Source organism: Vanessa atalanta, chromosome 14, assembly GCF_905147765.1.
Source record: "Vanessa atalanta chromosome 14, ilVanAtal1.2, whole genome shotgun sequence".
Taxonomy (NCBI): domain Eukaryota; kingdom Metazoa; phylum Arthropoda; class Insecta; order Lepidoptera; family Nymphalidae; genus Vanessa; species Vanessa atalanta.
In genome coordinates, this window is record NC_061884.1 from 8,728,904 (window position 1) to 8,755,646 (window position 26,743).

General features: G+C 31.8%; 1 protein-coding gene across 1 annotated transcript; it reads left to right on the top strand.

Moving 5' to 3' along the window:
* Nucleotides 1–219: 219 nt before the first annotated feature.
* Nucleotides 220–26,639, top strand: LOC125068850 (tubulin-specific chaperone cofactor E-like protein). Its single transcript, XM_047678189.1, has 9 exons — nt 220–236; nt 567–870; nt 9,886–10,137; nt 10,330–10,832; nt 11,516–11,615; nt 23,386–23,570; nt 24,409–24,540; nt 25,110–25,212; nt 25,501–26,639. The coding sequence occupies exons 3-9, from the start codon at nt 9,892–9,894 to the stop codon at nt 25,624–25,626; spliced, it is 1,395 nt and encodes a 464-aa protein (XP_047534145.1). The 5' UTR covers nt 220–236; nt 567–870; nt 9,886–9,891; the 3' UTR covers nt 25,627–26,639.
* The last annotated feature ends 104 nt before the right edge of the window (nt 26,640–26,743 follow it).

Here is a 26,743-nt window from a genome sequence, read left to right on the forward strand (position 1 = left end):
ATCATACTTATGTTCACACAAAATTTCAATAAAATATCTGGCCATAGACTTATATGGCATAAATTTTTTTTTTAATATGTTGACAAATATCATTATAATATATTAAGCACCTGACTTTCTTAGAAATAATAAATAAGTAAAACATAAAAATGCATTAAATTTTTAGTAAAAGCTTTGAAACATTTAAATTATAAGTGATAAATTAAATAAGGAGATCTTGAATTCAATTCAAAGTGGTTTGTGCATTTCTTTATTAAAAAACTTATGTATGTATTTGAAATAAACAATATCGTGGTTATAAATTTTACAACTTATAAATCTATATTTAATAGTAATAGATATAGATACAAATATTTTCAATTTGTAGTAAATAGTATTTTTAATTTCTTTGTCTATGTTAAACCCTACATTTCTTATCTGGTAACGTCATTGACCTTTTCCATCCCCCCTACAAAACTAGTCAATATTTTACTATTACACACAAACAAAGCTAATGTGTGAGTGAAAACTGGTATTGCGTCTGTGCAATGTATTGATGTAAACATTCACTTGTCATTTTATTTCAGAGCGTGTATGAGCGTATGGAAATCTTTTGAGAAGCATCTGAAAAACATGTAAAGTGTAAACCTCTGATACAGACAAAACAGGAAGATTTATTTTGTGACAGTGTTTACGATTTCTAATAGTATCCACCAAATTGCCATAGTGCTCTTTGTTACAGTGTGTTCTGATTTTGTTCTTGTATTTACTTATAAGTGTTTTACAAAGATAATTCCATTGTTATGAGAAGTGCGAACAAGAAATTATTTTGTATACCTTTGGAAATTCAACGTATAAATGAGTAAACTGCTACGCTAAAGTTTTATATCCGTAAGTACTTTATTGTATAATATTTTATTTTAATTATTTTGATCCTAATCTACCGTGTGATATATTATATTAAAATTCTAGCAGAATAACTATTTATTGTAGATAAATATACTATTAAGTACCTTTAGTAATGGGAAGGCTATATAATCGTACATACTCATTGTTTATAAAAGTATTTTTATTTGTTGTGGTTAATGAATATCGTTATATTGTAATTTCGATTTAATAACAAAATTAATAGGACGACAAATTTAAAAATATTTGTCAATGCAAAAATAACAACATAAACATGTTCATAATATATTTTATAAACATGACTTTAATCCATGGAATATTTTTAAAATACACAAGACAACGTCGTTTTTATAAATAATCGAATACTTAATAGATTTAGAAGATTGTACAAACAAAGTCTGCAAAAACTACTCTGTGATATCGATTTCGGTAGTGACCTAGTTATCGACTTCCTTACATAAATAAAAAAAATAATATTTTTTTTACATATTAAGTAGGTAAAGTATGCTTAAAAAACTACCAAAAGAACTTAACAATACTAATCAAATTTAACGCTTCCATTTTTAAAATCACAAAGCGTAAAATTCCCGCGCATTTCATAATTCTCGTTCAGAAATAGAGAGCCGTCCTTGCTAACGTTCCGAGCGAAATCAGCTTGGTCTACCGCAAGATGTTCAATAGTTAATCGTTGTGATCTCACTGTTTTAACCAATGAGTTTTAATGTTCGAATATAACTCAAATTTGCGACTATGATTTATTAATCTTCATTACATTTCAATATGAATCATTAATATAAAATTTACTACCGTTTATTGTTTTTTCGTCTTAAAATTTGAGAAGTCAAATTGGAATTTACTACGAAGTGTATTTTTTCGGCGCAAAAATTTTTTTAGTATTGTGAATTGCGTTTCAATTGTGGGGTTAAATACGACTGAATAGACAATCTATGCGTAACATTAATGACGTCAACCTTATTAAAAAGTAATTAATATATCATATTTTTTAAACATTTATAAATCACCCAATAAATAGTCACTGCGACTGCATGGATGGTTTTGCTCAAAATATAGCTATCGTTGTGACGACTTCAAGGATATTGCCGAGTCATAATTTATCTTGTGCATGCAAACACACCTATAAGTTAAGTAATTTTAGCTTAACAAGTGTCCGTACCTTTCATGACATAGAAAATTCAAGTTACTATTATTATAACATATGTAAACCATATTGCCTTTGATTTCAGACTTATGATAAAATATTAATAAACTACTAGCATAATCATTTGATTCATAAATATTTTTCCGTAATGATTAAAAGCATGTTTCAAGTGCTTAGAAATTACAAGTAGAGTGTCATGGATGTGATAGTTGAAAAGTAATAATAATTAGATTTTTTTTCGCTTAACTTATACCTACTTGATTTAAACATTGCAATAGCGAGGAATTTCCTATTCGTATTATAAATGCGAAAGTGATCTAGTGTTTTTGTGTCTGTTTCACACAGAAACAAATCGATATGTTAGAGTAAATGTTGTCATGTTTAATTAACAGTAATGCATAAAAACCAATTATTTCGTTGTATATTTTTAATATAACCAGCCACCCCTGGCTTTACAATGGTTCAGTAAAATTATATACAACTTTTAGAAGTTTAAAATATCTAAGCATACATACGGTGGAAAGCTACTTTGTTTTAAACTATGTAGAGAAGTCCACAATATATTATGTATACTCTCTACTGATTCTGTTTCCATAGTAACTTATGTATAACGTAACATAACATCCATATGTTGCTAATATTTTATTTTATATTTAAATACGATATTTTGTAATACCAGTGGAATCGAATACGGTTTTTTATTTTTATTGCGAGCATTTTTGTAGGATGAATGAAATCGTTGACTACTAAAACTGGTAACTAAGATATAATGAACTTAAACTAAAGTTAACTTAATAACTTATATAAGCTAAAGTTTTAATATCTAACATCGTAGCAATATTCTTAAGACGCGGAAACAATAATGGTTTACTTATTACCTACTGCGCAATATTTATATTGGTTTTATCGCAATGGTGTTTGCAAACAGTTTTTTAATAGCGCTGGTGAAGGACACGAGGACGATTTTGTCACGCCTCTACTTTAGTAGGTATGGTACGTGCGATTAGTGATTGTTTGCGTTTAGAAATAAATCATGTTTTTTTTTCTGTTTCTTCAATAACAATAACGTATGTACTTACTCGAATTTTTTAAAATATTTACTTATTATTACGAAGAAGGTAGAACATTAAATGGAATCTTCTGTTGTAATTATGTTTAATATTTTTAAAAGTACTCTATTTTATATCTTCAGAAAGAATCAATGTTATCTTAAATGTTGGTATAATTGTAAAAAAAATCATGAACCCAATAATCTATTTCAATAAATTTAGTTTATAATGATCCAAGTATGGTTAAGTTATTGATAAAGACAGTTTAAAGAACAAAGGTCTAAGCAGACTCCAGACTAGACGCTAAGGTTCGGCGCCCTCCGTCGTCGCGGCGGGGTGTGCCCTAAGTGGTATACAAGATTTATTATAACTATGTACTTTACAACTCCATACATACTTACATATTTTTATATGATTTTAAATTGAATTTGTTTTATTATGTAAGTAATATATTAAGGTCAACGGATCTTGGCAACACACCAATATGCAGGGACTTTAATGTTCTTTTCCCTCAACCAGTAGCCTAGTTTTAATAGAAAGTGTAACAATTCTTGACTGTTCAATTGTTGATGAATTTATCTTTTTATAATTAGAAAATCACATAAAGTTGATATAGGAAGTTATATCTAGGATCGACATGTTTGGTCGTTTGGTCAGTCTAGTTGGTGCCTTAACGGACTATGAGGGCTAAAGATAGTACACCTGTGTACTCAGTACTCAGGCATTTGTACGCAAAAGTATCTCCTGCCCAGTTGAGAAGCATCCATGGAAAAAGGAGGTTGAGGTTGATATCGGTCAGGAGGATACTGTCACCACTAGCGTTTGGTTTATTTGAATACTCTTGCGTAGTATTTTGCGTAGTTTTATCGTAGGTAGTCACTATCCAAGTAAATTTCAAAGATCACTAAATTCATTTTTGGTTTTATATATGTGGTAACATAAAACGCATACAAACATCGGAAACGCATTGTCTTCTTAGTCGAACCATTATCGGTAAAGAGTAAATTAGCACCATGGTTGAAGGCTTTGTGTTTATAAACATGGCATTCGGAAATAAACTTTCTACAAATTTTCGTTCAAAAGAAAAAAAAGTTTTTTAGTTAATTTCAATATCAGCTCTTAAAATGATATAATAAAATGTTTGAAGTCATTATTTATGACACGTTTCCTATCGTAAAGTATATTATTAAAAAATAATGGGACCTTGGATAAGCTGTATAATTAAGGTCAGAGCTTTTAAACGGAAACCTTTCAGATCAATTTAAAATAAAATTTAACACTTAAAATAAATATATTTATTAAGTAATATAAGTAACTGATAGGTATCTTCATAATTGAGTACATGGCCTACGAGCCAAGTTTTCGTCGAACTTTATCTCCTATCATATCATCTATTAACAGATAGCATGAATTAATGCAAACAGATTTTTTTTTATCGTATAAGTGTATGATATCTTGAGTCATCTGCTGTCACTGTGAATCTGAATAGTCTATGGCTGCTTTTTTTCTTGCTTACATTAGCTTTGGTTGACATACGCGTTAGTGAGATATCTGTGTTTTTATAATCATTTTGTGCAATACTGTCAAAAAATTTTTTTTAGTTATTTCATGTAGTATATTAGATGAGCGAGAAAGGCATACAATTTAGTAAAATGCTTCTATATGTAACATTCAGGAGTAGCGTTTGTCGTCATCATCATCATCATCATCAGCAGCCCGTAAATGTCCCACTGCTGGGATAAAGGCCTCCTCTCCCTTTGAGGAGAAGGTTTGGAGCATATTCCACCACGCTGCTCCAATGCGAGTTGGCGGAATACACATGTGGCAGAATTTCGTTGAAATTAGACACATGCAGGTTTCCTCACGATGTTTTCCTTCACCGCCGAGCACGAGATGAATTATAAAACACAAATTAAGCACATGAAAATTCAGTGGTGCCTGCCTGGGTTTGAACCCGAAATCATCGGTTCAGATGCACGCGTTCTAACCACTGGGCCATCTCGGCGTTTGTCGTCACAAACGAAAAATGAAGATGAAAAGTTTAAACGACCCTAGTTCGTCAACTAGGGTCGTTTAAACTTTTCATCTTCATTTTTCGGAAACATAGTTGATGACCTCCTGACCGATTTTGGCCACGTTGACCAATCACAAGGGATAGAGATAATAACCCAGTAATAATACGCAGGATATATTATAGTAACCAATAATGAGCAAACACAGATGCACTCTCCTAATCCAATTGGATGACAAGTCCGGCACGACCGGAAAGAGGTCACGCGCTGGACCTAGAATGGTTTTACGTACTTTCCAAAACATGAGAGTTTCAGACTCTGGGTGGATGAGAATTTTTCAAAAGAAAACCCAACAACTTTTTACTGGCCCAACCCTGGGAATTAATTCAGGAGCACGTGATCTTTGGCTTATATCTAGCCACTAAACCGAAGTAATTTAAATATAAGGAATTTTGTAAACGCTTCGAATATAAACTTTATATGTACATACTTATAACCTTTTTTTACAACGACACCATATGTTTGTTCCGTCACGCGGGGAAAAACAAACATTTATTCGTGTTTTGTTCTCGTCGACGCTACGAGTAGGTACATCTCGCTGAAAGTACCATTCAGTAGTCTCTGTGACTTTTGCTTTGTGTCTCAAAAAGGTGCTATTTCCGTTTTACAATATGATGCACTGCATTTCTACGGGGTGTAAAGAATAAAGCTTAGCTTTGCCTTTATGACCTTTTGTAGTAGACCCTATGTGTTGTGAATTTGCTCTACCTTTCAATATATATCTTTGTTGATATCTGGAAATGAGTGAGATGAAAATTAAATAGACTGAAAATCTTTAATGTCTGAGGGGCTGATCCCTGCTGTTCCTCTCGAGCAGCAAGTTTTGAGCTTATTCAACCACGCTAGTTAAGGTAAATGTTTTCCTTGTGAAGTTTTTATTTACCGTCCAGCGTGTGATGTATAAACACATATTAAACACCTGGAATTTGAAATGTACTCGCGGATACCGGGTATTAACCCGCGATGTTCGGAAAATCAACGTGGTTTATCCACTGAAAATAAACTTGACAATCGCATGATCATTACAATTGCTATCATTTATAGCATAGAGATCACAAGAGAGTCATAGATAAGATGCATTTTATATCTTTAGTGAAATTTGATAATTCGAATGACAAGTAAAAACAATTTATTTTTTATAATTTTAATATTGCGTACGTTCTTAATTATAAAGTACCCACCGATTATCTATAATATCAAGGTTTATGCAGCTGATTCTTTAATAAGATTAAAATCATCTATTAACCTAGTCCATTGTTTAGCTCGCGTCGACCCACTAATTGAATTCTTAAGCGTCGTCTGCAGCTTGTAATACAAGCAAATGAAGTTATTATTTAAATAAAAGAACCAAATTCAGGCTATTAAAACTTCCATTGTATGAAAAATGAGATATTATAACTAAACCTAGATTAATATGAAATCAGATGGATTAATAGCATCAATAATACCTTAAATATGAGGAATGATCTGAAAGTAACCTCAGCGAGATGGACCGTTTGAAGAACACGTAGGGTCACAAATTTTAAACTGAAAATTCTAGACTGAAATTTCGCAATAGAATTTCTGAGTTCGCTTCAAATAAAATAAAAAAAATAAAGGACTTTATGCAAGCCCGTCTGGGTAGGTACCGACCATTCATCATATATTCTACCGCCAAACAGCAGTATTGTTGTGTTCCGGTTTGAAGGGGCTCTCTCATGCAGTGTAACAACAGACACAAGGGACATAACATCTTAGTTCCCGAGGTTGGTCGCGCATTGGCCATATACTAAGGAATGGTTAATATTTCTTACAGTGCCATTGTGTGTGTGTGTGGTGGTGACCACTTACTATCAGGTGGCCGCCTTCCGATACCATAAAAAAATTCAATCAATAAACATATTTATTTAGTGTATAAATTTAGGTTTTATAGGGTTTTAGAAGTCCATAATTTCACATTGTTGAATATATAGTCAGCATTGATTATATTTATTGATTACATTCACAAAGCAACTGTAAGGTCGCAATTTTGATTAAAATATGGGCCATAAATAAAACAAACACTTAATTGAACTTACAAAATTCACGACCGAAACAAGTTGTAACCTTGGATAAGGTCACGACTTAGCCTCCTATGAACACAGCTTACCAAAGTACCAACCCTTCTAAAATGGTTTTTAAAAAACGATAGCCAGCGCAATTAATGAACACTACGATAAAATTGTCACTTTATCTAAATTGAATCAAAATATAAAAGTTACCGTTATAATATCCTATTCTACTAACACAACGACCTAGTTGCGGTTCAGTCAAAGTTGGTTCCTAATATAATCGGGATTGTATCTTAAACAATATAAATAAGTTAAATTGGACCTTGGACGTATAAAAAAGGCAAACAGTTGTCTAAATAAACCAGGTGACGACAACCTTTCACCTCTGCCCATAGACTGTTAAAAATACATAATCTATATTTATACATATAAAAGCGAAATACCACTCACTGATTGATGACGAAATCTCAGAAACGATAAGACTTAAATACTTCAAATTTATGGCAAATAGATTCCTCATAGAGTGTCGACATCCGCTAAAAACAGATTTTACGACTATCTTAAACGGGGCTTGGAGGTTTGTGTTTTATAAATTGCGGATAAAGCCGCAGGTTCAGCTAGTATCTTATAATGTCAATCCGCCGTCAATCGTGTTATTCAAATGCTTATCCTTTCGTACCGGAATACAGCCAAAGTCAAGTTAAAGGTAATTTATACTACGTACTCGTCGTATTTAAATATTATTCGCGACAAAGCCTGCGGGGTGTTAATGAAATATGCATTAAATGTTTATATATTAACACGAATATTACAAATATTCACGACTGGCTATAGTCCATTCCAATCGAAGGAGTAGATATAAACATACCATAAATTTACATATTCTATGCGATTTGCTAATAGTTCTGCTATAGTATGCACGACAAACATATAATGATTAATATATCTTTAATAATAAATCATCTTTTATAACATATAACAATATTCTTCTTAACTAACAAATCTATGTCAAATTGTAATTCCTGCTTTGTTTGGACCAGATTATATGTGTTGAGTATTTTGTGGGCACATGCATGTGCTCTCAATGTTAAACACATGGATTTTCCACCTTACTCACCAGCGTTTACTCAATATTACAACCATCAGTGTCATAAATAATAGCTGTTTGAATGGGACTGTTATATAAAGTTCATTTAAATGTTGAGGGGTTGCTGTTAATATCTAAGATTTGTAATAACTCATTTCGCTTCTATATTATGAAATGTCAGTCTCCATCAGATATCAAAACTCTATTTATTTATTTTTTTGTTAATTAACTAGTGCTTTAATAATAATTAATTACTTAGGAACTCAATACATTAATATGAAAACAAATTGTACTTTTAATTACCAACTTACATTACGTAATAAATAAAATCATTAACAATGGACATATTTAATTAAAATGTAGTTCATATTAGTGAGCAAGGTATAAACCTATTTAATTTAATGACCGTTCCGCAAACGAGCAAATTCAATGAAGATAAAAAGATATTTCTATGAATAATACGAAACCAAAACCATAATGATGTGATTAGCAAATATAACCGGTACTAGTTAAGAACGTTTTAATGGCAGTTGCGAAAACATAATTAAGCAAGTCATCAAAAAATAATGAAAAACAGACAATGATCTATTATCAAATTCCTGCTGTTACTGAAATTAAAATGTTGTTATTATAACTATTGTTGTGATAATTGTTTTGTGTATGAATTATTTCAATTTACACATAATATGTGATGATGATTTTCTCGTTACCAATTTTAGACACAGCCGCCATTCTCAACGGAGATTAATCAACATGCTATGAATATTACACAAGGGTGTGCACACATATGTCCTTACTGTTAGGACTTATTAGACTTCTTAGGACGAACATCTTCCTAGACACGAGACCTTAAACACTGCAAACTTCCAAACTCCTAGCGCCTATTCGCATATAAACCTAAACATTCATTTTTTAAAAACCCTTTCCTGGTTTGAACCCAGGACTTTAGGGACGCCATATAAGCGAGCGCCAAGGTGAACGAGACATTTATATAAAATATACATTATTAAACTTACACGCAAGATAAATAAGGAAACAAAGGCATCTTCAAGTATATTGGTCATTGAGAAGTCTATTATCTATAAACAGAAAACCACCGCAAATGGTAATCTAAGTATATAATTGTCCAACAATACGTCCTTAATTAGATTCTAATAGTATTACAAAAAGGAGGTATAGCGAATTCTAATTTAGGTTTTTAATCATTTCATACACTTTATTAGTTTACCATTGACGTGACCGACGTTGTTCAATTAACCTTGTACTTTAACCCAGCAATTTGGAGTTGAAAGTTATTTTTATGCGATTGATTAACACGTTGAAATATTTTTAGTTACGGCGAAATTATTACTAAAGTACGTTTACATCTTAAATTTAAATAATAATTTTAATATCCGATTACTGTTGACTTCACAGTAAATTGCTTACAGGATTGCCTATACAAAATAGGTAGGTCCATGGACATATGGGCCGCTTGATGGTTAGTTGTCACCACTGTCCATGAATTTGGTACCATAAGAAATATTTAAACACAAAAAACGTTGTATTAAACTATACTTTTTGTATAAAATTATACTATTATTATGTTAATTCCTGTTCACAGGTCAATATGCCTTCGCTTCTGGAAGCATTGGAGCGAAAATATGGTGCAAAAGGTGAAGTCAACCCTCCTATTGATGATATGCCAGTGGCCATCTTCGTACCAAAACGTTCGCCACGGCTCAGCGTGCCCACTCTTCTGGTGCTGAACGACTGCGACATAGATTGCGCTGGAGACTCTAGTGCCTTAGCTGACAAATGTGCTGACGTAGTTGAACTGGATCTTGCCCATAATAAACTAACAGATTGGAAGGAGGTAAGAAAAACCTTTTTTTTTTTCTTTTTAATTAATGCAGTTGCTCAAGACTAAAGTGACTTCTTACTGAAGGGGATTGTCATGCTGCCAAGTATATAATTTTTTGTTATGATGTAATAAGGCAATTTTATTGTCAACTTTAAACATCCGCCTGTATTATAGTTGCAATCATGTTATTACATTTATTTGTAGGTATTTGCGGTACTGGAACAGACTCCGCGTGTCCGATTTCTGAATTTAAGTTTCAACCGCCTTTCCGCACAACTTCAAGCTGCACAGGCACTTCAACCGCGCTGGGATAGTCTAAGCAATCTCGTTTTGAACTCTACTTACGTACGTTGGCCAAGTGTTTTTGGCTTGCTCAAGGCTCTACCAGCTCTTGAAGAGTTGCACTTGAGCCTTAATGAGTATTCTTATGTAAATTTGAGTGGAAAAGAGGTTGAGGAAAACGATTTTTGCGAAGGATGCACTCGGCTTAACATAGATGTTACAGAACCAATACATGATAGACTAAAGCAACTTCACTTCTCTGGGAACCCTATCCATAGCTGGCGAGAAGTTTCAAAGCTCGGCTATGCCTTTCCGAATTTGGAATCCCTTTTAGTGAACGAGTGCCCTATAACAACATTGGAGCCAGATCCGTGTGACAAGTGCGAAGATAATAATGGAAACAAAAAATGTCACGATGCCTTCCAGTAAGTATTAATAAAACTGCTATCTCTAGGAGTATTATTAATGCGAAGTGAGTTTATGCTTTTGTTTTTTACGCTTTCACGTCCTTACTAAGCAATCGACCAGCTCACAAAATGACGAAGCCTACCTCCTATGTAACATTACCAAAACATTTTAAAGATTACCAATATATAATACGTCATCAATAGCCGTTACAATGTTTTCCATACCATTTATAATTACGTGAATGAATTGAGCCAAGATGACCCAGTGGTTAGAACGCGCGCATCCTAACCGATGATTGCGGGTTCAAACCCAGGCAAGCATGTGCTTAATTTGTTTTTATAATTCATCTCGTGCTCGGCGGTGAAGGAAAACAACGTGAGAAATCCTGCATGTGTCTAATTTCAACGAAATTCTGCCACATCCACCCATGAATCCACCAACCCGCACTGGAGCAGCGTGGTGGAATATGCTCCAAACCTTCTCTTCAAAGGGAGAGGAGGCCTTAGCCCAGTAGTGGGAAATTTACAGGCTGTTAATGTAAAAAAAATGTAACGGGTTATGAAGTAAAATATCAATGTTATATTTATCAACGCGTGATAAATCTCTTTCATAATTATTATCATTGACGTACTTGACCTGTATGATCAATCGATAGTGATTCCTCTTTATATGACATTCATGCAGTTTATCTACCCATCAGGCACCTACGATTTCTAAATTTAAACAACACGGGCCTGGCGACCTGGGACGAAGTGGACAGGATTGCTAAATTTCCTGCATTGAAGAGTTTAAGAGTTCAAGTAAGTGATTATTTTTGTATTATCTGACCACATACTGGTTTTATATGAATATGCTCGACCAAAGTTCCGGATGTTCACTGTAAGAACCTTGCGGTTTCTTTGGATCTTGTAAACATTCTAAAATAACATTAGCTAACAAACTTTTATACATAGTATAGTATTTTTGTTTTAATTTATTACTGATTTTTGTTTGAGATTTCCGTGTACATTAATAATTTAACTTATTACATACGACATTTTATATATTTTGTATACGAGTTGCGTTGCTCGTGACTACGGCAGGTGCAACCCTGTCAAAACGTCGAGCCAAAATAAAAAGGTATGAACGCAGACTCACCGTAGTCGAATTTATCAAAAAAAATCATAAATATACACTATGAGGGTTTAAAGTAATATTTTATTTTATGAAATAAAAGAATACATTATATTTTATGAAACATAAGGAAGAGTCTTTTATTATTATCGATATAAAAAAACATGTGAAATTAATTAAAATGCAAGCAGGAATCTTGTGGTTAGATTGTGCGATGTGGTCGTGGTGTAATTAGGCTTATGAAATAGTTCATTAGCGCCCTAAAACAATGTTTACGTAACGTGCGACTGACAAATTAACCATTAAAATGGAATTCTAGGTAAATTTTTTGATATTGAAATTGGAAAATACCTAATACTTATGTATAAAGAAGAATATTTTACAACATTTTTGCTTTTGATTTTTTTCGTTCGCACCATTACGATAAAAAGTATTACTTAAATTAGTTAATCACAGTAATAACAATAAGTTATTAATACTTACAGTTCATTCAGTAGTATTTAAATATGACATGTGTTGATACAAGCTACACACATGCTGAGTTTTACGTAAATTCGTTCAATTGTTTACTGAACGCATCTCGCACTTACGAAATATTATCAAAGGATGCATGTTTGGTTTCTTCGTCTATAGTTTACATTAATATTTTTAATCTATGGTAAGAATAGTTCATATTAGAAATATTTTCACATTACTATTCAGTTCTATCGCGTAATATGTTATTTATTTATTTCATGAAGTATCTATAAATATAAAAAAATCAAGCAACGAATATGAAATGAATGACAATTTTTGTCCCATATATTTTTATCGTTGTGTAAAATAATTCGAGATTGCATAGCAGATAGAACAATTTTTTTATATAAATTTAAGCCGAAGGTAGAAATTTTTATTCCAGACCAGCACCAAAATGATTTCATGTGTTCTATAATAAAATAAATAAAAACGAAAAACAATGTTTGAATTTAATCGAAATTATTATATATTATTGGATTTTTTTAATGTTATTGCAAACACTGTTCACGCTGTAGTTTTCCTAATCACTTCTCTCAGTGATAGACCAGGTACGTATCTATTATTGCAACTGCATACTCAATTACTCGCGCCAATCGTTACATCATCATTGCTTGAGTTTGGATCGTCTCGTGTACAGTCGTGTTGATGACGTTTAATGTATTTTATCTTTTTATTACACCCACTAATGATGCAATATTATATTATCTATATTATAATAATAAATTGCAAATGATCGTCACTGTACATGACTTATTGTTTTAAAAGGTTATTCGTGAACATTTTTGTTTTGATATAGAATTAAATATAATATTAGACATTTAGTTCAAGGCCGTCTGCTAATATAATATAAAATGTTTCTAAGATAATAAGTTACTTGTGATGATAGCATATCGAGGAATCTTCCTTGACAACAATGTCGTGATTGCTACACACATCTTCAATGCACAGGGATTTTCTGACAGGAATGATTAATCAAATAATTGGCCCCTTGTTTCTTGTCTTCAAACTGAACTTCTATTTTTACCTCTTGTATACTTTTATAAATGTTTAAAAATTCAATAGAGAACTCAATCAAAAAGTGTGTCGAAAGTCAATCAAAATTCCTGTGATTTATCGTTCCCGATTATTGTTCCCGACCGTACGAGCAATTAAAACATTGTATGTAATGCGAGTATCGTCCCTCGGGAACACGAGATCATATGGGTGAAGGTCTTCCGGATTTAGTACCGTTCTACTTAGCGCCGGCCGCTGTGCTTGCGCAACCTAGCCGAATGTAACTCCCTTTCGCATTATTTCAACATTGTGTAAATCGCTCAGAATAGTATGTGTTATTTGCCTGTGTGCGAAATTATTATTATTATTACGTACATAACTACCGATAGCGTTTTTAAGACTATTACACACATTGTTTTAATAAAATCTTCAAATGTTACAAAACCGTTACCAATTGTATAATTTCGACGGAGAGCTCTGTAATGGCTGTTGCTTTATTTCTTTTATATCATCAGAAATGACCTTGATCTTATTATCCTATAAACTTAGTTTACAAAATTTACATATTCATTATAATTATATTTTTTGTTTATAAAATTGGAATGTTATGTTAGATTTAAATGATTTCGACATGACCGTCACGCTACGCGTGTCGTGAAAGTGTTACTGTTCGTGTGTTGTTCGTTTATCATACTCGCTCTGAATGACACGTATTAAACAACCTACCGACGTTATAACGCCAATGATTTTACGTAATGTTATAAGATTTGTTCATATATACCGTATCATTAATATTCAGATGCCTTCTCTGAATTTGTTCATCTGTACCTGTATATAGGAGCTATTTCGTTTACGAAATTATTGTTTATTGTATTGGATAATATTATGGGCTTTGCGGCCGATACCATAGTCGATTCCAAAAACTATTAACAAAACAAAGTGAAAAAATATAAGAGAATTTTATAAACTTATGTCATAAGTATTGTATACCCTTAAATTAACTTCTTAACTTTTCAATATAAGAGACTTTAAATCTCATTAATTGTAGGTAAATTAATAATAACATTCTCGATGCTATTGCAATTTTTCTACAATATTTATTTTCACTGAGCTGCATCTAGAGCTAGGAAAATAGATATATGAGCGCCGTTAGGCAACTTTTACTTCGGACAAAATTGACATTCATCCTTACAAACATTAATATGAACGTCACATGTAAGAAGGTCGAGGAAGAGAATACATTCAATTCCATTAAAGTAAAATATACCGTGGAGGAAGACTACGTTAAAAAAAAACGTAAGTACATTACCTCGTATATGGCGTGGAAACGTAGTCGATAGGGGTACCAATTATAGGATTCACTTGACCGGACTATTGTTAATAAAGAATTGGTTTATTACCCAAAAGTATGGCCGAAATCGATAACTTCTCATCGATTTGGAACATCATGACCCAAATTTGACCATTTTCGGCGGAATTTAGGAAAATGCGTAGAAGATGTTATGTGATAGTGCACAAGTATTTTCAGCAAATTCAGATGCTTTCTATATTCTCTTATTCACAGTCTAATGGGATGGTATTACGAGTTATGGCAGTAGAATGCCTCATTATTGCTCGATACTACTGAGAATTTCTCGATAAAAAAATTCCAATTACTTTTATTTGCCCGTCCCGAGAATTAGAATCAGGTCCCTCGGTATTGCTATTACACAGTATTAAGCAAAAGAAATGCAAAACGTTTACATTTAAATATTAGGTAAATAAATTGGAAAAAAGTTAAATTGCAGCTGGTGGACAACTCAATTCTCATCGTATACGTAGTGGTGATGCCGGTTGGCGGGAAAGTTGGAAATAAACAAAAAATATATATTTACCTAGCGAGTTACAGTTTGTTGCAGAAATAAAAATTACAAACTTGGCAGCTAGCTATAAAATACCGACTGAAACTTTTTAACTCGGCTGCGATCAAAAAATGCTTCAAGTATTTTAACTTATGCCATAAATGCACGTGGTGGGAATGCTGTGCATTGTTTCAATGAATGGAAAATAAAATAAAAGAATTGAAAAAGGGTTCGACCGATGATTCATATTGAAAATGAAATACTTAATGCGTCACTATGCAGTTCGTTCACATTTGCGTATTAAGTCAGTTATACTGGAACGAACTCGATACTGACTTATCTCCGGTACTTATACGGTATTTTGATCCTTACGCCCTTAATTTGTTATAATTGTTTTATTGAAAATAGCTTGCTGAGAAGTTTCATTTAGTAAATTCACTGTCGAGTTTCCAGTCGTTCTTACAGAGTAAGCCACTGGTCGACCTTCTCGCCGTACCTTTCACGATTAAACGCTCATCTCGATGAGGAAGCAGCAATGAGATATTGCAGTTGACTTTAGAGACATTAGATGAAATAAACATTACGCCCGACAAAAATACATTAATGTAATTAAGATATGTAATGTATTGCAGTTCCTTTTATTGTGATGTATCCGTGATATATATTAAACGCACCGAAATCCATTGTAACTTTTAGGCTCGAATTTGACCTTCATTTAAAATATTCTTGTAAACTCATTGTGGATACGTCGATTTTTTTGGGATAAAGCACGGACGGTAATTGATTAAACGATGTTCAAAATACATTTTTCATTTATTAATAACTGAGTTCATCGAAACTTAAAAATAAATTTCTGCACCTTTAAGTCATAAGAATGGTTCTTCGATATATCACATTACATGTGATACATATCTTCTGTAAAGGAAATCATTAAATGGATCGTGAATCTTTTCTGAATTTCTAATCGATATCGTAGGCGGAACAGAAGACCTTTTTATTAAGTCGGTTAATAGTTGACATGTTAATTAATTTTTAATCTATTGATCAAGTGTAGGTATATTCAGTTATTTCTAATTTTTTTTTCGTCGTATGTAAAATTCAGCCAGGAATCAAAGTGAACTTGACCTATTTACGTCTGCTGCAGACATTTGAAGCGCGCTATAAAATTAACTATAGTCCTTGAACCAATAATCAACTAAGGTCGAAAATGTTTACTTTTTATCTCTGTGTATTAAATATTTCCGTGTTTAATGATGTTACAATGTCATCTTTCATTGATCTATGACTGTTTTTTTTTAGCACCAGAACCGTTTGCATAACACAGCATGCTAGAAATTTAATCACTACAAATCACTACATATTATTATTGATTATACAAATTACTATTTATTGTGAACAAATTTATTTTAACTTATTTTTTCTTTTAATTTTAATTTTATTCTTCTTTTGAATTCAAAATTAGATTTTTTTTATCTTAATCTTAACTTGGAGTAAATTGTTATTCTTCTGGGTATACCCGTAGCAAACTACTTTTATCGTGTATTTTATACTATATAAAATTAGAAGTTCAAGTATTTTTATATTCATATGTTTTATATAAAATAGCTATTGATACTTCTGCTAGACGAAAAAATAAATACTTATTATTCATATCTAATTGTGAAACTATTATTCTTATCCTGTTGAAATTCGATTTTTCTATCTAGTAGTAAATATGTAGCAAATAATAAAAGCAAGTGTTGTTCAATGTAAATTACTGATATAACCTTCTATAATTCACGACAATGTTTCAAATGCCAATTGGCTAAACAACAATTGGAGCTCTTATCGAGTGGCCGATTGTCGAATTTCGTAATCAATATTAGAAGACTATTAAAAATATGGATTTAATTTGTTTCGACGATGCAAATTCAGCCGGATAAAGTCCAGCCAGTTGGTGTATCTATGATACAACCAGTATCTAGTTCTTAGAATTATGAGTCTTATTCATTCATTCCTCATGTGTAGTCTTCAATAGAATAGCGTGATGAAATATATTCTAAACTGTCTTCTTAACAAGAAACATACGCTTAGAGCTGTCAGTTTACTGGTGGTAGTCCTTTGCTCGTCTAGATCGACACCACCCACTCATCAGATATACTAACGCCAAACAGCAACACTTAGTATTCATGAGTTCCGAATGAGCCAGTATAACTGCACAAGGGACATACAATCTTAGCTACTAAGGTTGGTGGCGCATTGGCGCGATGTAAAGAATGGTTAATATTTCTTACAGCGCCAATGTCTGCGGACTGTGGTAACCACTTACCATCAAGTGGCACTTTTACCCGTTCGCCTACCGTTTTTTCATTCAATTGTCAGTAGGGCTATAAATTTAAAAGCTACGTCTTTTTATAAAAGGTAAAATATTTTTTTAAATTAAATTCAATTTGTTGTCCATTGGTTCTTTATATTAGACAATAAATTTGTTTAAATGTTCGATAGCGTATAATAGCAGTAATTTGTTTTGTGACTAATGTTTAGAAATTTTAAATTATATGATATGGGGAACGCGCTTTTTACGAACGTTACTTTGACCTTGAGCAGAACATGAATATAAATTTGAAGTAAGTTTATACTTTATGGCTAAAGGAATAAAATTAGTTATGGCTTATAAAATAGAAACAGCTATAGAAACTGCCTTAACCGAGAAAGACACATCAAATCGTTTTAATTATGCTTTTTTTAATATTCTTGTTTTACACAATAATAGTGGAATCATGGAAAAACTAAGTGTTTCGAAAAAACTATTTCCTACCTTTGTTAAAAGTATTTCTAAAGTTCGTAGAAGAAATTAGCTCGTTTGTAAAAAAACAATTTTGTTTATTTATTCTGACAGTTTTAACTAATAAATAATTGTGTGATTAAATTAAAAAGTGGTTTAACCAATTTATCACACAGGTTGACACCGACAGGTTTTTATCATTGAAATATTCTTAAGTCGTTGCGTGAGAAAAACTAAAAATATCAAAATTACGCGGCAGAAATTAAACATAAATGTTTATCAAAACATTACGCCTTAATGTTGTATATTAATTAGGAAGTAGGTACATAAAAATAATGATATCAACGGCTTCCTAAAACGCAATATCCACATACAGGAAGACCATAAATAATATAAAGTGTGACTTGTATTTTAGCAAATTGAAAGATTACCTGAGTTCAAAGAAACCAGTTTATGAGATGCACGTGAATCACATTGACCGATCAACGGTCGTGTCTGTTCTCCAACCCACGCTCTACAATGATATACTCGTAGTCATTTTACAAACAAACATTTTGAAACGCTAAGCTAACGCTAACCCTATCTTCGTCATCTTTACCTTCCAAATGTACCTTAAACTTTACCAGAGTTTTTGAGTTTATTCAGTTATTTTTTCTAATATTTCAACACAAAATAAAGTTATCAATGTTTTGTTTAATTTGTTTGAATATATACCGTAATAATATTTTATTGTAATAAGTGATATTACTTTTTTTTATTAGGTACTTTATTCGCAATAATTATTCATTTATTTTAAATGTATGTCAAATTATTAAGACAGACTTCTTTTCGAAATCTATTTTAATTATTTTTTAGTTCCTTATATTTATAATGCAATCCTATTTTAATTACAAGACATTTCAGTTTTCGAAGTCGCAATTTTAATTGTGAGAGAATCGATAAGAAATATCAGGTCATTCTAATTCGCTTACAGTATTGGCATGCTTTGCAGATTTTCTCGTAAAGATTAAATGATTATTCTGTGTTACAGTACACTAACAGCATGTAAATGTGCCAAACCTGTGCAAAGTAAAAGTATGAAATATGAGATTTTACTGTTATGTAGAAGTCCTAATCCAATCTTTACTCCTCGAAAAATGTAAATAATGCTGGAAATAGGCAAAGCCCCAATTTACAATTTTACAAATCAAATAGTATATTTATTTTATCTATGACAAATCGTTATTGATAGTTAGACGAGTGGCTTGACCTAAAAACTCCCCTCATATTAAATCCCTGACTTGAAAGGCAAGGAAATACCTACGAGAGTCGAAGTAACACACGATGTCTTTTGTCTCTTACTGCATAGCAGACTCGTTTTCATATCTAAACAGTGGATATGTAACCGGCGTGCTTACATTTAGTAATGAAAATTTCAACGAATATTAATAGCATTAAAAGACCTTTATTGTGATATGCTTAAGTGAATCAAATAAAAAGAACTTGTAGACGATATTTGTGCAAAGACAATTGAATCTAAAATGCGGGATTTCTAGAACGCAACATAATATCCCTCTACTAGCATACAGCGTTGACCTATGCATGCATTACCTTAATAGCTAGGTCAACCGTACTTTCTTAGACATATCTATCTTGTTTGGATTTATACAGAAGCAATTGTCACCAGTTCTTAGTCTAGAATGTAAAAAATACTTCAAGTATATTTTTTCTTTGTGCAAGATAATACGCAATTTAAATGCGTATTACATTTCTTATCGCATATTACGTTTTAAATCCTTAATGTAAATAAACTATGATGAATCACAATTTCGTGACATAAACCAATTAGTTTTAATAAAAACATAATAAATATCTTTTGTGTGCAATTAATTAATTTTATTGAATCGGTTATTCAATTATTACAGATATATGTTTTACGTAAGCGCCTGTTTTACGCTAAGGTTGTGATTTATTATTAATTTAAAAAAATATTTATTTTTCTTTAACGTATTTACTTATTAAATTTAAAATCAATGGCATAGAACGGTTCCATCACAACGTGGTACGGAGCGCGGGTGTGATGTGTGAAAATTCGTATTTACTCAAATGCACTTCCCGCCATTTCACGCAATACTAATAAATTGGGGTTGCCATGCGTGCGCGCTATATATCCTGTTCGCGGGTTAATAAATGCACGGGACGTGTTCGCTGCAGATGTTTCCGGCTGATTTATATAAAATGATCAATTTTATTCTGATCGAATTCTAAAGTTTTATAATTCATTTCTGTCAAATTTAGTTTCTATACCTACCTATCTCTGTACTTAATATTTGTTCCATTTTTTATACATTTAATAGAATTTAAATATGTGTGGTGTTTAAAGAAAGAAATGTAACATTATATTCATTTTACTTGCATTTATTTGTTTTCATTAAGATATAAAGAAAACTTTTTACATTTCCAGTCCCTAAAAAAAACTTCCCACAAAACAGCTTGCGATTTACGAGCTCGGCAAACAGAACTGCATTTTAAATTGCTTTACAAAAATACTAGGTACCTACACGGGACATTTATTCTCTCATTTCCATTGTTGTTTTACCTAACTTTCATATAAATCTTGGCGTTTATGCAAGATAATGGTAGGTTTTAACTTTTAATTATGTAACATCAGTGGATAAAATGTTACAAGACATTATTTAGCAATCGGTACGCAATCTGTTCAGGCTTAAACATTAAGTATTTTCGAAATAAACGCCGAATCTTATCCATTACACTAATAAGACGTTTTTTTTGTCTCATTATAATTATTACTACCGGTTAAAATTTAAGGTCAAATCCTTAATTAATGTTTTCTTATGTATGCCTATATGTTATAATATTTTTCTATAGTATTTTATAAGTGTCTTAATAGTTTTAAAATGCGGTATTCTTAAATTCCGTTGGATCTAATGCATGCATAAGTCGTTTCGTATTTTCCGCGTTCCATTTTCGGTCAAAACAAGGTAGCAAGGTTGAACACACGCGTATGCAACTAAACAAAGGGAATTTATTACTTCTCTCCGTTTGATGACGTCTATACTCTTTAAATTAATTCTGCAAACGACGTTTGTCTATTATTAATAATCCATTCGGTTTGCTTGATTATAAGGAATTAAAAGAATTTATAATTGTTCAGCAGAAATTTTAATCATTTTACGCAGTAACGACAGAGAATTTTATTTGAAAGTATTTTATTACTTACACCTAAACGCTGAAATTGATTTTAATGGAAGGATTTTTTAGCTTATTGTATTTAGTATATTAAAAGAATTACTATGTTTCAAAATGTTTCGTGATTTCGAAATACATAGAACACGACGTGGAACCTGACAGAAGATAGCGGGTCAAGGTTCAGACATGCACCATTAGATTTTCACGTGATTCATTTGTATTTTTTTTATCATCTTGTAAATCTGCATTCATCAACAAGTAGAGAAATAACTCTGTGGAATACAAACCTTCTCCTTTACAGATGTGAAACCTCATTTCCAGCAGTACTGTGATAATGTCCCGAATATATATTTTATTTTGTATATATGACATTTCGTACTTAAGGGGTCTACATAAAATGTTTATGTTGAAGGACAAACATTCATTTTTATTTATATATTATATATATTAATAACAATAATGCGCTTTATACATTCAACTGAAATAAATGGAAATTTATGTGGCTGATAAACTTGTAAGTGGTTGTTGCTAATTTTGGACAATGATCTCAACAGAGAACAGACTGACATTAATCTTAATGTAAATTGTAGGTTTATGCGATTGCCAATAATGGTCTCTTCGACGTTCAATAACAGTCTACTGACTACCGAACAAAAATATTGCCAATAGAATAACTTTTGTTTGTTTTTCCGTTTTTTTCGCAAAAACCTACCAATCGGATTGATACGGAACATACGTTGTATACATTTTATTTTATATTCTCCGATCGGACTTCGACTATTCAGAATGCTATGTTGCATATTTTTTCTACTGCATACTGTCCAAATTAATAATATGTATGTAGTATTATAGTTTTATACTGGTCATAAAATATCTCGGAATAAAATCCTTATTTTACCCGTAAGCCAGAAAGGACGATTAATCTCTTATAAAATTAAATTTTTAATTAAATAATATGTATATTTTATAAATATAAGCAACGACATATGTACCTAAAATCTGCATTAAACATATATATTTAAATAAACCAGAAGTATAATACATGATCGAAGGCCAATAAAGGCGGGTACTTTTTTAAACGGTGACTCTTAATGGAAACTAGTATCATCAGATTAAATACTTGTGATGAGCAAAAACCTTTACAATGAGACGGGTCTTATTTTTGTTTTGTTTTGATACCGTCACGTCAACCGGATTAAATAAGTCGTGACTTCGTAACCCAAAAAACTTTGGTGTAAAAACTTTTTGTTTTTTTTTTTTTTTTGATTATATGTATATATTATTTAGTATCAACAAGTTATTCATTGAGCATTCATTGGTGTAACTAATTACGATTCATGAATGGTTCAAGTATAAAATCCTTTATTTCGAAATTGGCTTTTTTAATTGCATTCAAATTTAATAAGCGTAGTTGACAGAGAAAGTGTACCAGATATTCTGTTTTGTTTAAAACAAAAATATATTAAAGTCAAAATTGTCAATCAATTATCAACTGTTCCAATAACTTAATGCATAAAAATTATATAGCAAATGTAGCCAATGGAAGTGGGAAAAAAGATAAACAAACCTTAGATTTACTTATTTCCACTTTTTAGTTTTACGCCCAAAATTCTGATAAGAGTTTCGACGTTCAAAATTATAGATTATTCAAGTTCTCAACCAATGATATCGCGTCAATTTGCTTTCAAATGATGTTATTCGGCTTTTGCCTCTTATGGTTGTAATAGAGTATGCAAAATAATATTGCAAAATAAAACAAATATTATTATTATATAATAGGCTGTCATTTACGTACGACTCGGCCGCATGATTTAGACGCGTCCGCTCCATCATGAGGGGAGCCGTACCTACTCTTTCCAAATCATTTCAAACATTCCTCAATAAACATCGTTAATTATTTATTTTATTGTTATCTTTAAAAATGAATTGAATCCTTGTAGTACCTTCTTTGTAGTTGTAGTTTTTTTTTCAATATATTTTAGTCTTGCAAAATAGTATAGTAATCTGATGCCTTAAAGTCACCTTCATGTATAGAAACTTCCGTTAGAAGGATAAACTATGTTCACAAACACCCTCTGCGTGACGCCAACTATGGTAATTATGGTGTTAAAAGATTGCATTAAAGTAACTGACTGTAATTAAATTTATTTCCAGGGCTGGCCGTTATGGGAGCGCTTCGAGTCTACGGAACACGAGCGTCGGTTGCTACTAGTAGCTCGGCTACCACACGTCAGAACACTAAACGGAGGAGGGACGGTGCCTCCTGAAGAACGAGACGCAGCTGAGCGTGCATTCATCAGATACTACATGGAAAAACCGGAATCGGATAGGCCTGACAAGTAATAAAAACGCAAAACTAACTTTTACGATTTAAAGAATGTGTAGCGAACTTAAAACATTTGTAAATTTCATTTTGAAACCTTAACAACTTTTTATCGTAACTGTATTTCAATATTTTTTGCTTAATATAATTGAAGGAGCACACAATTTGTAGTTAGTCTGCATCTTTTGTAGTAGACACGACTTACATAAATTTTGGAAAAACTGCATAAGGATATCTTAGGCATCCTAGGCTAGGTCACAAGTCACAAGCAAGTTTAAGATACACTTCGTTAAGCGAGTAATTTTTTGGTCAAATACATCAATGTAAAAACCCAAATTCGACACTATTTTATTATATTTTATTTTGCAAGCACAGATCATCCGAAAAAAGAGATAGGATAAGTCTTGTTTAGGAAAGGCATCCGAATATCTGATTTATAAGGAAGTATCGTGGGTGGTGAGATGTTGTGAAATTGAATTAACCTTAATTTCAAAGCGAATCGAACTGTCTGAGATTTTCTTTTTTAATATTGGGGATTGGGGATTATTTTTATTTCTAATTCGTTGGAACGTTTGTTCCTTGAATTTATACCCACTTCCACTCAACCACTTTAACAGAAATTTTACAAACTTTTTTTTGTTAGAGTAACTTCTCGTACATGTTTCAGAACTGGCCGAAGGGCGTACCTCTTTTTAAGAATGTTTGTGCGTTACTAAATATGTATATAATAAACATGCGACAGAAATTCTTCCGAAAAAGCCCCTAACGTTCCTTCTTAACTCTTTCTCAAAAACTGTTGTCTGAATATTATAAGATCAGAGAATTTACATAATATCATGAACAACTCGTTTTAGATACTGGGAGTTGGTGGGAGTACACGGTAAGCTGGACCCGCTGGTGTCAGTGGACCTGCGGCCGGAGAAACGCGTGCAGATCACCTTCACCTGCGGAGACACCAGCGAGGTTCGCACCGTCGACGTCTACAGGTAACGCATTGTAACTAACCATATGCCATAACTTGGCACTTGACCTTTCTTCTTTTGAGGACGGAATCGTAGTTTTCCTCTAACCATGTAGTCTATATTTAATAATAGATTACTTTATTATATTGTTATCATATTCTCTATAAACAAGTGTTGTTTAGTTGATGGTGTAGTTTGTAATAAAGTGAGTATGACTAGCTCAGATTATAAAACCACAATGCCTATAAAACGCGCAGAAGAAGCAACAAAATACATATTTTTTTTTCAAAGTGATAATATTTTTGACGTATTAACAAAGGACACGTCGTTTCGTACAACCGAGGTTTGTATTCCTCTTTTGTTGCTTTACTTTAATGTTCCACTCGAAACATCTGTCACTTGTTTTACTATCAGAGATGACAATACTATGACAAAAATTTGCATATAAAATCGTACTCCTCTGTAAAGTAATACCTACCGTAGAACTGTATAGATTTTATTATTCAATTGTGTATGGTTACTGGATATGTTCTAATGGACGTACCATGTTCATTGCCGTGCAGCTTTTATTCTGACGTGCGCTGTTTTTACAGAACCGTTTCCGATTTGAAGACGAAACTTGAACGACTTGCGGGATTTCCTGCTTCAAAAATGCGACTCTTTTACGTCGATCAGGATTTAAGAGATATGCAAATAGTAGGTATCCTTTAATAATTTACTGTTAAGACATTATTATATTGCCCACCAATATACGTATATATATATTATTGAGTAATTTATATCTACTACTTATATATAATAAACAATAACTTAACAATAAGTACGTACTATTCTTAGTAAAGATACTATTGTATGTGAGTATAATTGGTACTTTATTGAGAACAATCACCACCATATAATATAGAGAAAGACTTAATAAAACAGAGTAATAATGTTTGTTGGTATTTTCCATGTAAATTATACCAAGTATAACTATCTGTCCAGGGTCCCGAGGAGATGAGGTTCCCGACGAAGCAGCTATATTCTTACAACATCAGGTCGGGCGACGAAATTATCATCGTTTCTAAATTAACACTCAAACACTCGATTTCAGTCAATTCGACCGCATAATGTCTGTGAACATTGTCAAATCATTAAGGCTACCGTCATTTGTTTCGAAAATAAAAAGGCTTAACTTGATTAGAGTTACTTTTTATTCGATTTTTCGTACTGTGCCAAAAGGCTCAAGGTCCGCACCTACCACAAACGCACAGTAAAATATGTTAAAGTTTTCTTACAATTTTGTGTTTTTGTAACAAAATAATTAACCTATGTTCTCTTTCATATTTTTTCTTATCATGCGTCCGTAAGTACATTGAATTACTCAGACATAATGACGGTGGTTTGAATAAGAAGTTTTAATGTATATTTAATAGATTCCCGACATAAAACTGTATTACGTAATGAAACATTGTACCTACTAATCTAATACGTTTTATTTGTAAAATAGAAAACTTTTAAAATCATTAATTGTCAATGTGTATTAAAAATTCAATTAGTTGTTGTCACAAAACAATTAGATTTTAAGTAAATGTCGAAGCTGGAAGCTTTCTAGGAATATTTTTGCACGGATTATTTTTTCATTTTTTTTACTACTTAATTTGAAATTGTTATTTTTTTATTTTGCAATAAGCATCTGTGATAATAAATTATAAATAAATGAATTACAAGATTCAAGGTTGAATTATCAATTGTATGTAACAATTCAATGTATTTAAAAATGTATCTGATTATGCGTGTAATTTATTGCGATCAAATCACTGGCCATTGAATACATTAATGCTTATTAATAACACAGAGTGATACTAACTGCCATTTTGCAAACATAGTTGTAAAAAAATACAGTAAGAAATATCACAAATTAATGTGGATAATTTTTTTTTTTTCATATAATAGAATTTTTATTTCCGTAAGTTTTTTTTTTTATTTGCTGGATTAATAAATCATCTGCCAAATGTGTTTTGTGTTTTAGGATAGTTGACAAATAGCAAATGGGCAGTATGTATAATGTTCAAATGTCAATATTCACTCGACCCAAATGTTTAGTATTAATAGCAAATATGAAATAAACGAAATTACCTATAGTTTGTTTTTATTTTAATCATTCTTTGTTTTAAAATTTAGTTCGAAATCATTTTAATCATGGATTAAATTTCATAGGATAAAATGTAAAAAAGGTTGAGAATTG

Excerpts from the sequence above, each read along its gene's own strand:
- LOC125068850 (XM_047678189.1), top strand. The coding sequence starts at position 9,892 with ATGCCTTCGCTTCTGGAAGCATTGGAGCGAAAATATGGTGCAAAAGGT. Across the intron at positions 10,138-10,329 it reads AACTAACAGATTGGAAGGAG|GTATTTGCGGTACTGGAACA; the intron begins GTAAGAAAAACC and ends ATTTATTTGTAG. Across the intron at positions 23,571-24,408 it reads GAATCGGATAGGCCTGACAA|ATACTGGGAGTTGGTGGGAG; the intron begins GTAATAAAAACG and ends AACTCGTTTTAG.